The 15,754-nt window shown below is 34.6% G+C and overlaps 1 protein-coding gene across 1 annotated transcript; it reads right to left on the bottom strand.

Annotated features, from left to right (window-relative positions):
* Positions 1-11,449: 11,449 nt before the first annotated feature.
* On the bottom strand, positions 11,450-15,279 carry LOC306841555 (transmembrane protein 272). Its single transcript, XM_079371508.1, has 5 exons — positions 14,965-15,279; positions 12,852-12,945; positions 12,706-12,756; positions 12,412-12,618; positions 11,450-12,053 (listed from the first exon to the last, which is right to left on the bottom strand). The coding sequence occupies exons 2-5, from the start codon at positions 12,913-12,915 to the stop codon at positions 11,845-11,847; spliced, it is 531 nt and encodes a 176-aa protein (XP_079227634.1). The 5' UTR covers positions 12,916-12,945; positions 14,965-15,279; the 3' UTR covers positions 11,450-11,844.
* Positions 15,280-15,754: the final 475 nt, after the last annotated feature.

Genomic DNA, 15,754 nt, shown 5'->3' with positions numbered 1-15,754 from the left:
TACATACAATGTTGTGGGTTAGCAAGCGGACAGGAGAATCACCTTTATAGTACATTTATGATTTTGCTTTGGCTCTTTTTTGGTCTCCACCAACTCCAGAAGATTTGTGGTAAGACTTGCTGAATGCCCCAACTTTGTTTGTTGGAGTTGAATAGATTTACCATGATTGTGCATTTGCTGACACTTTGGACCTTTTTGAGTTTTTGTTTAACCTTTCTTTAATGTCTCTCATTCAGTTCAATTCAGCTTACTCCCATAAAACACGTGTATAATCAAGCCACTTAATCCAAATCTTTCTCACCCAGCGCCTCACTTAGGGAAAAGATCATGCACTGCTTTATGAGCAAATGTAGGTTTGGCAGGCCATTATGGACTTTACACATTTGTCTATATACTTTGGATTGTTTAAAGCTGGCAGCCCCTGAAACCATCAAGGACATTGTTTTCCAAAGAAATGTCACATAGAAGACAATAGACGTAGAGCAACATGATTTGCCTCAAAGAACAAATTTGACCTTTCTGGGCTCCAATAAAGAAACATTGCACCTTGAACTTTGAGAACTGAAGGTGTAGAGAAAAAGACACCGTGACACAGTGAAACACCTTAATTTGTGTATCTTAAACTGCACAACTGTACGTGCATTAATTGTGCATTACTTTGCAAATACTCCAGTGTTTCATCTTACCAGCGATGAACCAGCAGAAGAAGAAGGTAGAGTAGAAGCAGCTCCAGATTTTGCTGTGATCCCCGAAGCCGGCGGTGCAGGGACAGATGTTGAGCACGACCAGCAGCAGGGTGGTGACTCCAGACCCCAACAGGTAGATTGGAATGTAACGCTGGGCCGGGCAGTCAAACTGGTACATTGCTCCTACAAGATGCAACAACATTCATTTCTGTTTTATCCTTTTTTGCCACTTTTGATCGGCCTGTGTTTTGAAAGAATAAAATCATACCTATCACGAGTTGAGCAAAAGGCAGGACACATGCAAACGCCTTGAAACAAACTGTGGTAAAGCCAAAGAGGTAAACGTTTTAAATGCACTCTGTGGGGACTTTTACATGTGGTGAAGTTCATTTGAAAGGAACAGAAATGTGCATGACTTTCACATATTGCTGCGACTCACATAAAATTGGTGCGTGAGGTTTAGGAGGTCTGCGGGGGTGTTGAAGACTCTCCGCCATATTCTGCTCAAAGAGAAGAAACAATATGTGCCTGCTCTGAAGTGCTCCTTATTTTCTTTTCCATATCAACATAATAATGTCGTCAAAATGTTTGGTTAGATGACTGTTTATTAGTAAAAGATTCTTTCTCTCTGACTGTGTGTATGAGCATCTGACCATAAAAAAAAAAATCAAATACAGTTAATCACAAAAAACACATACAGTAAAAGTAAAATTTAAGCAAATGAATTATTTTCATACATATAGGATTTTAGAATAATATCAGATAGTCACCCTACTGTGAGCAGCTCCTCAGCGTCTTGTCACTGACACGGCTAGAAGGGAAACTAATGTCATGTAGCAGCTGAGAGTTAGTGTCGCATCAAATGCGGAAAAAACCCTTCCTTTGATTGTGTGTCTCAACTTCCTACATTAACGTCTTGTTTGTTTTTTTTTTATTCTTGCTGTTGTTCTGTTCCTTTTCTTTACACAGCGGTGTTGCTAAATGATGACTTGATTCATTATTAGACAAACTGAATCATGTATTCAGAGCTTCTTTATTTACAATCACTTAATATGAGGTAAAAAATGTCATCATTGTCAATGGACTCTTCAATTTGCAGCATCTCTCATTGTGACAACCCTGAGGTTCTCCTGATTGGTGTGCACATTTTCTGAGCTGTGTCTGTGTGTCCTGCAGAGTGAGTGGAGAAGAAGAGGGTCATCAGGCCAATGAAGAGCACCGGGCTCACTGCAGACCCAGAGCTCTCTCTCTCACACACTTTCAGCATGGACTGCCAATGAGGGAAGCCATCTCCCCACTTGCAGCTTCTTTCTTTGTGGACTTTGACTCACTCATCTACAGTATACACACACTACAATATCTATCATACAGATTAACAGATTGGTCCCATTGAGGTTAAGAAGTTCTTCTCCAAGGGAAATCTCGACAAGACAGGCAGAACAATCTGGTTAAATAAAGGTTAAATGACAACAAAACAAAAAAGATCATATCAATCCTCAGATATATTTATCAATCCTTCTAGATGCATTATTCTTAGATTGAGACTGATCCAGCTCCATATACCTTCCCCTTGTTATTGGCCGGACTAATTATAAAAAAGCTATTTGAATTTCATTTCAACAACTTCCCCTTGTTTCTCTCCCTGTGAGTGAGACCTGAGCTGATGACATGAGATTAAACACGTAGTGTGGTCACAGTTTGGTTGTACAGAGTTCCCTCTCAACACTTCTCACTCTCTCTCTGTCTGTTAGAGCACGTGAGCCTTGTTAAAAATAAAGTGCTCATCTTTTATTGTTTTAGGGACGTTCGTTGATTTAACCCTCTGTTGATCAAATGCCGCTGGTTTGCTCAGATAGTAGCATGCTAATGCAACAAGCAGCTAAATGAAACAAACAGTAGATGAATGAAGCTGCATGTTACAGACACTTTGGTGGTTTTCTTTTGACTTTTAACAGATGCAACCAGCCCAGTTCATATAAAATGAGGAACCAGTTTCAATTCAATTCAAAAAACTTTATTTGTCCCTGTGGTGCAATTCAAGGGGCACACAGAGCAGCAAATGAACGACAGTGCTAAAACATTTACCAATCAACAAAGAATAACGTGTCAGTTTCATCTTGTGATCAGAGTTATTTCCCAACAACAGAACACAACACAGACATTACTGTAACCGATGTGAATGCAGTCAAGTTTAGAACTGCAGCAGGACAGGCACACCAGTTACAGTCACTGAACTGTAACACGAACCAAACATATCAAATGTAATAAGAAGACTACCTGTGTATATTTAGCTTCAAACAGGATTCTTCTTTTGTATTTCTTTTTCTGTTTTACAGTTTCCATGTTTTCAAGCTAACCATTAACAAGATAATCTTAAAAACATCATTCCCATGTCTAGTTGGTAATCCCCATTTGAGTTGAACCAACTTCCCGTTATCTCTTTCAATCTGAGTGAAACCTGACACATGTCATTGAGAATAACCCAATAGTTTCCTGGAGCTACAGTTTCCACACCGCTTTCCTTCCTGTCTTTTTTAATGTATTGTGTAGTGTAGGTCATTCCAGATGTGTTTGTTCACCACCTTATTTGCCTCTATGAAGGTTTATTCTCTGATGGGCCCACTGCCCAACAGAAATTTAGTTTTGCTTATGTAAATTATGTAATCTGAATTTTTTTTTTGTCCAATTTTAATCCAACTTCAGATTATGCAACTTTTCATTGAACATCCTTTCATGTGTAATTTTAATATTACTGAAGTATAACTGCAGTGCATCATAGGAATACAGCACAGTATTGAGGCCACATTAAAGTAAATAAATTGTGTAGATTTTAAGAATGAAGGGGCAAGAATGCTCGTTATTACACTGCCTTCTTCAGTTTAGACATTTTTCTGTCCACAGTCTTTAAAAACATCTCAGTGGACTACAAACCTACGCTGTGGTGTTCAGGTAACTGAAGGCAAAACATTGTGACCAAAGCTTCAGAATGAAAAGCTATAAAAAACAACCTGTTCATATAGTGACATCTTGTGGTTAAGATGTGGTACTACAGAATTTCTTCGCAAACCTTCACGTACACACACACACACACACACACACACACACACACACACATACACACACACACACATATATAAATACCATACAAATACAAACACACACACATATATATATATATATATATATATATATATACACACACACACACACACACACACACACACACACACACATATATATATATATATATATATATATATATATATATATATATATATATATATATATACACACACACACACACACACACACACATATATATATGGTATATATATATAGTATATTATGTATATAAATACATGGTACGTATGTACAAACATGCATACATATGTGTATATATACACATATCATATCAGAATCAGAAGATGGAGACGTCATGTTTCTGTGTCAGACGTCCTCGAAACCCTGCACCAAGTCTATGCACAAACGTTTTATTAGTGTGATTAAAACTGTTCATCGGTGACTCAGAGACTTAAACCTGGATTTCCTCTGCCTCGGCGCCAGATCGTTGTGTCTTACCAGTGTGGTAGTAGTGTTTTGTGGATCACGGCCTTTTGTATTTTTATCTAGCTTGGTTAAGCTGGGTTACTAACTCCTCTGTGCTTCCCCACTTCAGATCGTCGTTGTTCTTGGATTCATGTGTGTTACTTCACTACCTGCTCACTGCCTGCTGGTACTACTCAGGAGGAACTTCACCACGGGATTGGAAACTCACGCCACACTCAGCTTTGGGATCCCTGGATGCATCACCCCCTCCCCATCACTGTCACTTACTTGTTCATTAAATTTGACACTTGCTTGAACCTGGTTTGCGAGTTGTGCTTTTGGGTCCGATCCAGTAGGAGATCGTAACACCATGTGTATATACAAATAAATAAATGGTATGTAAGTTTGGTGTATGTATATAAATATATGGTATGTAAGCACATAAATACATCTATGTATACACATATGGTATATAAACATACCATACATATACACATGGTATAAAATACCATGTTTTTATGCCATACATAAAGATGCTTGTATACTTTGTTATTTAAGGTATTTAAGTGTGGTATGGCTATGTATATAAATACATGGTATGTATGTACATAATGCATGTACATTTAAACACATACCATACATGCACAATGTATATGTGCGTGTGTTTGTGTGTGTGTGTGTGTATATATATACACACACGCACATACATATATACATATATACATACATACATATACCATGTATATTTTTTTCATACGAATGGTATATAAGTATGGTGTGTTGTGTAGCTGTATATATGGTATGTATATACATACATGCATACATATATACATAAAAAATAACATATACACATATAATATATGTAGACATACCAACACACGGTATAAAATACCACATGGTATATATCATATATAAATATGCCATTGTTGCATAGATTGTATAGAGGCATGGTTATGTATATAAATATATGGTCTGCTATGTATATAGATATATGGCATGTATACACATACATATATATATATGTATGTGTGTATATGTATATATAAATACCATACATATATACATGCAGTATATACACATAGTGTGAAATACCATATGGTATATACCATATATAAAGATGCCATGTATATGTACAGCCATAATTACATGTGTATATATACACACATATAAATACCTTACAAATACACATATGGTGTATATTAACATACCAGACATATACACATGGTATTTAATACCATGTATATACCTTGTATAAAGAAACCATATGGTATAAAATACCATATGGCATTTTATACCATATGGTATATGGTATAAAATTTACCTTAGCATATGGTATGTGTGTATATGTATGGTATGTTTAAATATACACCATATGTGTATATGTATGGTATTTATAAATATGTGTGTGTATATATACAGGTATGTACATTTAAACCATGTATTTACAAACATAACATAACATAACATACTTTTATACCATTTATGAAAATATATATATATACAAGGTATATTCACATGGTATACCATATTGTGTATATGTCCGCTATGTTAATATACACCATATGTTTATGGTATTTATATATGTTTATACACACATATGTATGCATGTTTGTACATACATACCATTTATTTATTTCTATGCATAACATACCATACTTATATACCATTTATTGAACAAACTATATGCAACATCTACATATATTTAATACCATATGTATATGTACGGTTTGTGTATATATGTACAGTATGTATATGTGTATAAATATACATATATGCATGTATGCACATAAATACCATATATTTCTATACATAACCATACCTGTATACCATTTATATAACAAAATATAAATGGCATCTACATATATTGCATACCATATGTATGGTTTGTTTATATATGTATGTACATGTGTATAAATGTACATATATGCATGTATGTGCATACATACCATGTATCTATATGATAACCATACCATACTTCTATGCAATCTATGTAACAAAATATACATGGCATCTTTATACATGGTATATACCATGTGGTAGGTTGTGTGTGTGTGTGTGTGTGTGTGTGTGTGTGTGTGTATGGTATGTTTATATATACTTTATGTGTATATGTATGGTATTTTTATATATATTTGCATGTACGTATATACATACCATATATTCATATACATAACATACCATACCTTTATACAATCTATATAACAAAATATACATGGCATCTGTACATATTTTATGCCATATCTATGGTTTGTTTACATATCTATGTATATGTGTATAAATGTACATATGTACGCATGTATGCACACACATATCATATATTTATATACATAACATACCATGCTTATATACCATTTTTGTGACAAAATACACATGTCATCTTTAGATATGGTATATACAAATAGTATTTTATACCATGTGTATATGTATGGTATGTTTAAATATGCACCATATGTGTATATGTATGGTATTTATAAATATCTGTGTGTATATATACATGTATGTACATACAAACCATATATGTACAAACATAACATACCATACATATATACCATTTATAAAAAAAGTATTTGGCATATATAAGGTATATTCATATGGTATAAAATATTGTGTATATTTCTGGTATGTTAATATATACCATATGTGTATTTGTAAGGTATTTATATGTGTACATACACATGTATGCATGTCTATGTTAATATATACCATATGTGTATGGTATTTATATTTGTGTATACATACACATATGTATGCATGTTTGTACATACATACCATTTATTTATTACATAAATAACATACCATACTTATATACCATTTATTTTTAAAAATATGCGACATCTACATATATTTATACCATATGTATATGCACAATTCGTGTATATATATGCATATATGTGTATGTGCATATATATATATATATGTGTGTGTGTGTGTGTGTGTGTGTGTGTGTGCGTGTGTGCGTGTGCGTGTGTGTGCACAGTATGTATATGTGTATACATATACATAGATGCATGTATGCACATACATACCATATATTTATATACAAAACCGCACCTGTACACCATTTATATAACAAAATATACATGGCATCCACATACATTTCATACCATATGTATATGTATGGTTTGTTTATATATGTACATATTTGTGTATAAATGCACATATAGGCATGTATGTACATGCATAATCATATCATACTTCTATACAATCTATGTAACAAAATATACATGGCATCTTTATATATGGTATATACCATATGGTATCTAATACCATGTGTGTATGTGTGGTATGGTTATATATACTATATGTGTATATGTATGGCATTGTGTGTGTGTGTGTGTGTATATATATGTATGTGTGTGTGTGTGTGTATGTACGTACAGTATATACATATATTTATACACAACACACCATGCTTTCATACAATCTATATAACAAAATATACATGGCATCTTTATATATTCTATATCATGTGTATATGTATGGTTTGTTTTGTATGTGTGTATGTATATGTGTATATATACATATGCATGCATGTACATACGTACCATGTATTCAGATACATAACAGACAATACTTATATAACAAATTATACATGACATCTATATATATTTATACCATGTGTGCATGTATGGTATGTATGTTTAAATGTACATGCATGTATGTGCAACATACCATATATTTATATACATAACCATACCATACTTATATTCCATTAAATAAAAGAGTATACATGGCATCTTTATGTATGGTGTATACACATGGTATAAAATACCATTTGTATATGTATGGTATGTTTATACATACCATACGTGTATATGTATGGTATTATATATACATACATATATGCATTTATGTGCTTACATACCATATATACACATAACGCACCATACTTGCATACCATTTATTTATTTGTATATACACATGGTATTGTATACATGTATATGTCGTGTATGTCCATATATACCATATGTGTATTTGCATGGTATTTATATATGCATATATATATATATATATACATATATGCATGTTTGTACATACGTACCATATATTTATATACATAACACACCATATGTATATACCATACATATAACAAAATGTTCGCAGCATCTACATATATTTTACACCGTTTGTATATGTATGGTATGTTTATATACGTATGCACATGTGTATCAATGTACATATATGCATGTATGTGCAAACATATCATATATTTATATGCATAACCATACCATACTTCTATACAATCTATGTAACAAAATATACATCTTCATAGATGGTATATTCCATGTGTATATGTATGGTATGTTGATATATAATATATGTGTATATGCATGGTATTTTTCACATATATGCCTGTATGTATATACATACCACACTTACAATCCAACTTTTTTTAATTAAGCACTTTCAAACAACCACAGCTGACCAAAGTGCTGTACAATAAAACAAAAAGTTTTAATAAAATGCAATAAAAGACATAATACACAATACACAATAATTTAAAAGATATAAAAACATGACTCATGGTATGCTGTAAAATAAGTAAAATACATAAAATAAATAAAATCCTCATCTTACTCGGTGTCAAAGGCCAGGGAGAAGAGATGGGCACTGGTATTTTATACCATGTGTATATGTATGGTATGTTTATTTATACCATATGTGTATATGTATGGTATGTTTATATATACCATATGTGTATATGTATGGCATATATATATATATATGTGGGTGTGTATATAAATACGTGCTTACATACCATATATTTATATACATAACATAACATACCATACATACATACCATTTATTTGTATATACAAATGGTATTGTATACTATGTATATGTCTTGTATGTTAATATATACCATATGTGTATTTGTATGGTATTTATTTATGTATATAAACACACATATGTATGTACATACATACCATATATTTATATACATAACATACCATACTTATATACCATCAATAGAACGACATATACGTGGCATCTACATATATCTTATACCATATGTATATGTATGGTTTGTTTATATATGTATGTATGTGTATAAATACACATATACACATGTATGTACAGACATACCATATATTTATGTACATAACCATACCATACCCATATACCATTTATATAACAAAATGTACTTGGCATCTACATATATTTTATACCATATGGATGTGTATGGTTTGTCTATATATGTATGTATATGTGTATAAATGTAAATGCATGCATGTACTTCCATACCATATATTTATAGACATAACCATACCATACATATATACCATTTATATAACAAAGTATACACAGTATCTTTATATATGGTATATACTCATATGGTATTTTATACCATGTGTATATGGATGGTATTTTTTATATATATGTATACATGTATATATACATACTATATATATGTATGTATATATACACACACACACACACACATATATACACATACATACATATATGTATATATACATATATGTGTGTATATATATGTATATACATGTATACATATATACACACACATATATATACACGCACACACACACATATACATAACATACCATACTTTTATACAATCTATATAACAAAGTATACATGGCATCTTTATATATTTTATACCGTGTCTACATGTATGGTTTGTTTGTATGTGTATATATACACATATATGCATGTATGTACATATGTACCATATATTTATATATACACCATTTATATAACAAAATATACTGTACATGGCATCTTTATATATGGTGTATACACATGGTATATTATACCATGTGTATATGTATGGTATCTTTATATATACCACATGCGCAAATGTATGGTTGTTTTTAATATATGCATGTATGTACATACATACCATAAATTTATATGCATAACCATACCATACTTCTTTACCATTAAATAAAGTCTACATGGCATCTTTATATATGGTATATACACATGGTATTTTATGCCATGTGTATATGCATGGTAGGTTTATATATTCCATGTGTATGGTATTTGTGTGCATATACTGTATAAATATACATGCATGTATGTACTTACATACCATATATTTATATACATAACATACCATACTTGAATCCAATTGAGCGCATCTGGGACATGTCTCGCTCCATCCGGGTGACCTCCTGACCCTCAGGAGACCATCCGCCACCTCCTCAGGAGCATACCTAGGCGTTGTAGGAAGGTCATACAGGCACGTGGAGGCCACACACTACTGAGCCTCATTTTCTATTATTTTAAGGACATTACATCAAAGTTTGTTATAAATTATTATAAAATATTATAAAGATGTATGATCAAGAACTATTTGTGGACTACTTCGTCCACAAACAGACAAACAGACAGACACACACACACACACACACACACACACATCTACACATACACAGAGCGAATGATACACTGCAGCCTGCACCTGTCTTTTGCTGTCTGCAGTGTACCAGACTGTGATAGTAGAGGAGAGAGGATGGATTCAATGATGGCAGTGTAGAAGCGCACCATCATTGTGTTTGTCACACAGGAAGCTTCATATTCTCAAAATCAAACAGATGTTTTATAGTAGCTGTGGGAATTTTAGTTTGTGTGGATTTTAGCGCCCCCTTGTGCACAAAGTAGTCCACAAATAGTTATTGATCTTTTAAAGTCTGCATTTGTTATTATTGGTTCAATAAGTGTCTGAACAAAACCTTTTTTATATTTACATGTTTTAATTGTCTGTTTTGTATTTGACTTTAAATAAGCATTAATTGTATTTCATTGTATTACATATATCAATTTTTTATGTTTTTAAAGTATCTTTCTGCACAAATATAAGTGGTAACTAAATTTACTTCACACACAATATATATTTTTCACATTATATCTTAAAGGTCCCATATGCTGTGATGGGGTTCATATATTTTGTAATTTGTGTCTGCTAAAGTACGTTCACAATCACTAATGTTTGAAAAAAGTGTCCGTTTTCATGTATTGCCGCTCCATGCTGGCTCTATCATCTGACTGTATTTCTAATGCTTAGAATCCCCACGGAGAGAGAGAGAGAGAGAGAGAGAGAGAGAGAGAGAGAGAGAGAGAGAGAGAGAGAGAGAGAGAGAGAGAGAGAGAGAGAGGGTCCCCACAGTCTGATCTGATTGATCAGCCGATCTGCTCTCTCATAATTGGTCCGTCGTTTGGTTTTGTTCTCGGATATTTCCCGTTTGTGCTTGCTGTTACGAGCCAACGGGCTTGGATCAGTGAAGTCTTTGTCTTGTGATGTCACAACACAAATTTTCAAGGAGGGGAGCTCTGGGCCGAGCATTTAATGCAGCTATTGCTACTGCTCACAGGAGGCGGTAGGAGAAGCCGCGTTTCTGTGGACATTGAATTTTTGCAAATAGATGTGCCTAAACACAAGAAATCTAGAAAACACAATAAAGTCATATAAAACCAGACAAACAATAAATGGGACCTTTAAACTATAAATCAAGTTAAAGCCTGATTACTGGCTAACATGTAAACAATGAGTGTTCGTGCACAGACTGGAAAGGCGGCGAGAGAAACTTCTGCAGAGGTAGCAAAGGCTCAGCATCAACACGTGGGGCTCGATTGTTTTCTGTCCCTACACGTCGTCGTCGGGGTCAGCTCGGCCACACAGGAACATGCAGCCGAGGACGCAGCACCCGCCGACCAGAAAGAGGGCGAACAGGATGTAGACCAGGGTGGTGGTCCAGAAGGCAAACAGGTAGAGAGTCTTATTACAATAGGAATCTATATTTGTGGAGTTCTTGTTGTAGTTGGGCTGGTAGATGGAGTAGATCCACACATTACCTGGAGGGAAAAACACACACATGGTGTTATTTAAACGTTAATATTTTCAGAAAGTACGTAAAGAGTAGTTCTACACTATCACAAGTACTACTCTTACACTTTCTGTTAAAAGATTTAATGTTGAAAACTCCAACAGTTGTTGCTGCTTCCTGTTTGTATGTGACGCCAGCACAATGCAACGCCAGCTTTGAGTAGCTTTACAAATAATACCAACAACAACAACAACACTGTTAGTTACGACAATAAAAATATCAGAATCTGTAGCCGAACGTGTAAAAAAAGTAGATCGGGGAATCTCTACTTTACTCTTTTTTTTTTTTTAAGAGTGACCAATCAGGCTGCAGCAGCTCAAACTTACCAGCAATAAACCAGCAAAAGAGGAAGAAGGAGGTCAGAGAGTTCCAGACGGTGCATACTCGAGTGAGCGGGTTCGGGGTCCCGTCTTTGGGCTCCTGAGCGCAGGGCAGGCATGACAGCACAGCCAGCACCAGGCCGAAGACCCCCACCACGATCAGATAGATGGGGATGTAGTGCTGCCGCGGACAGTCATGAAGGTGTATCGCACCTGAGGGAGAACATCACATTTGTGGTTCTATAATTTCACAGCAAAGTTTTTTTGAAAATGTCTGTAAATGTTGCATCAATCACTCACCGATAGCAATCTGAGCGATGGGCATGATACAGAGAAACAACTTTGAACATCCTGACAGAACAAAGAAAACAGAGACTTTCTTAGTCTATCGAGCTTCAACCATGTGAGTGTGAGTGAGTGTGAGTCTGAGTGTCAGTTAATCTCACCTAGGATGGGTGCTGGAGGTTGAGGAGGTCTGCGGATATTTTGAACAAGTCTGCTGTTCGACATTGTTTAGCAGGACTGTAGAGGGACTTTAACCTGAAGAAGAAGAAGAAGAAGAAGAAGACGAAGAAGAAGAAGAAGAAGAAATGGTAAAAAAAAAACATGATCATAGCTCAAAATTCGTTCATTTATTTTTTAAATAATAGGGATGTAACGATTCACTCAACTCACGATACTGCGTTCACAATAGGATTCTCTCAGGATTTATTTTACTAAATGAGACTGAAACAGATTCCTTTAAGGACTGCTAACCCACTTCTCAGTGTGGTTTGGCCTTTTATTGTTTTTCTTTTTTTTTTCTCTCCACCAGGGGAGGTGATTGGAGCTTCTCATTGTGCCGTCAATTAAACGCTGCATCATGGTGGTTCTTCTTTTTGTGTACTTCCCTGTCTTCTTATCATATTTGCACACAGTTTTTGTCTTGGCTGTTATTTTCTCACCGCTTTCATTTCCTGTTTTGGGAAAGCCTAAATGCTTCCACACCTCCAATTTTAAAAGATCACATTTTTCTTACTGCTGTTAGTCACTTGACATAGAAACCTCTGCCATCAGTGTGGGAATGTGTACGTGTGACATGCGTTGTAAAAGTGCTGTGAGTAGTCAGAAGACTGTAGGGGGTAAAAAAAAAAAAACAGCACAATAACGATATAAGTGCTGTTTTAAGCAAAAATGCCAAAATGTTCTTTTCAGTCAAAAACTTTTAGCTCATTAAAAGGTTTTTATTCTTCTTGATTTTATATAAAATAGTCCGCAGAGGAACTTTTAATGAAAATAATTATGTTAGTTGCCTCCATGTTCAAATAATGATATAAAAGGTAAAAATTGTGATCTGAAAATAGCACCGTGCAATTCTCCAAAGCCACAGGTGAAGTCACGTAGTCAAAAACTCGAAAACTTACATTCCACCTTCCAGGCCAAGACCCGTAACCGTCTTCCTTTAAGCCTGACTCAGTAAAAACTGACTCATGATTACAGCACTTCTTTAAAATGCAAATTACTTATATCCTTTATTATGCTACACACATTTATAGCCCTGGTTAACAGCTAAACCAGATGGTGAAGGCGGGAAAAGGAGGAGGCTTTTAGGAGTGGGGTCAGTGAATGTTTTAAAAAGGCTAAACAGTGTCACTCTGTCCTATGTTAAATGTTTTTGCACCAATACACCAACTCAAATTCCTTGTATATGTAAATGTACTTGGTAATAAAACCTGATTATGATTATTCATTTGTTACTTCAGCCTGACAACATATGAGAAAACAGGGGACATACTGGCACGTTTATTGTTCACACACACAAAAAAAGTCTGCTATTATTGACTGTGATGTAAGGACACTCCAAAGAGGTTTGACTGCATTCCCATCAAAGCCAGTTTGACCAATTTGCAAAGGAACAAGAGCAACGAGAAACAATATGAAAATACATTAGCTTATAGAAAAAGAAAACAGAGAAGAGACATGTAGAAAGAATTAAAATAGGCCTACACAAAATATGTGTAACAGCCTAATTTTTTTTTAATTAAATAGTTTCAATTAAGACAATAAAAACAACCCACAGGTGGATAAAAACTTTAAAAACTTTCTACTGAGGGAAGGTTCAATGTTGTTTTTATTATCAATGCTAGAGGGCAATCAGCATACAACATAGAATTGACAATGAATCAATACAGAAGACAAGAAACAGATGAACACAAAAGCAGCAGTTTGTCACTTAAAAAGTAAAGGTCAGCAGGGACAAATGAGTTTCTCTTTGACCAGCAGAAAGTTTCTAAATGAAAAAAAGTGAATAAAACCTCAGTCATAAACAGGGTGAAACTATTTCAAACAATACACACCAAACACACCAAAAGAGATGGCACGCAATCACAGCCCCGCCTTTAACTTGCTCAGAGTTACAGACGCTCGCGCCCCGCCGCACTGAAGCCGCGACGTAAAGTCAACACCTGATCGCAAAAACTTTGCTTCATTAAACAAATAAAACAGCAAAAAGTGACCACAGCAGACAGAAATTAGATGTATGGAAAGTCACAGTTTCGAGAGATACCCCCCTCCGCTTACCTGAAATCTTCTGTCTTCGTTCCTGCTGCTGTGACTCTGAGCTGCTGACAAGTCAGCCGCTCCCTCAGGAGATGCCAAACCGCACCTCTCCACGAGCGCGCATGCGCAGAAAAGTAATGTTTTTTAAATGCACAAAGTTTCAAAAGCGAAATTCTCACTACATGTAGAGCGACCCATTCAAGTTGTACTATTTAATACCTACATAGCCTCCACATAAACAAAAATGTATTCTAACAAATGTAGCTTTATAATAACTATGATACAACATGATACAAATGCTGATTATACTGTTGAATTTTAGTTTTATTCTGCAAAGGAAATAAAGTTATCAAAGAAATGCAAATGAGCACAACGTTGCAGGAATGTACACACAAGTACGTCAAAGTACCTCCTCGAGTTGTCTTTAAGTTACTAAGTCTTTAAAACCCTCATTTTCATAAATCTCTCAATTCAAATAACGTGTAAGACATGATCTTGGAGGACCAGGTCTGCTTTCACCCATTTTCTTTAGAGAAACCGACTCGTCTCAGAAGTGCTAAAGCTTTGACAGATGGAGTCAGTTGTAGGTCATAAAAAAGCTACGTACTGATTAGGCAAGCATCACATTTGAATATTTTAAAGTGTGTTACAGCATTGAGACACGATATCTAATCTGTAAATTTAAACAGTGTCAAAGGCTCTGAGTCTAAATTATGAACACCCACCTAACTGCTACGCAACAGTTAGAAACTTAAAGGGATACTTCACCCATTTACATGAAGCTGTGTATCATTAGAAACATGTGATTCAT

Source organism: Symphodus melops, assembly GCF_947650265.1.
Source record: "Symphodus melops genome assembly, chromosome: 20".
In the NCBI taxonomy this organism is placed as follows: domain Eukaryota; kingdom Metazoa; phylum Chordata; class Actinopteri; order Labriformes; family Labridae; genus Symphodus; species Symphodus melops.
This window is presented reverse-complemented; position numbering and strand designations above follow the sequence as displayed.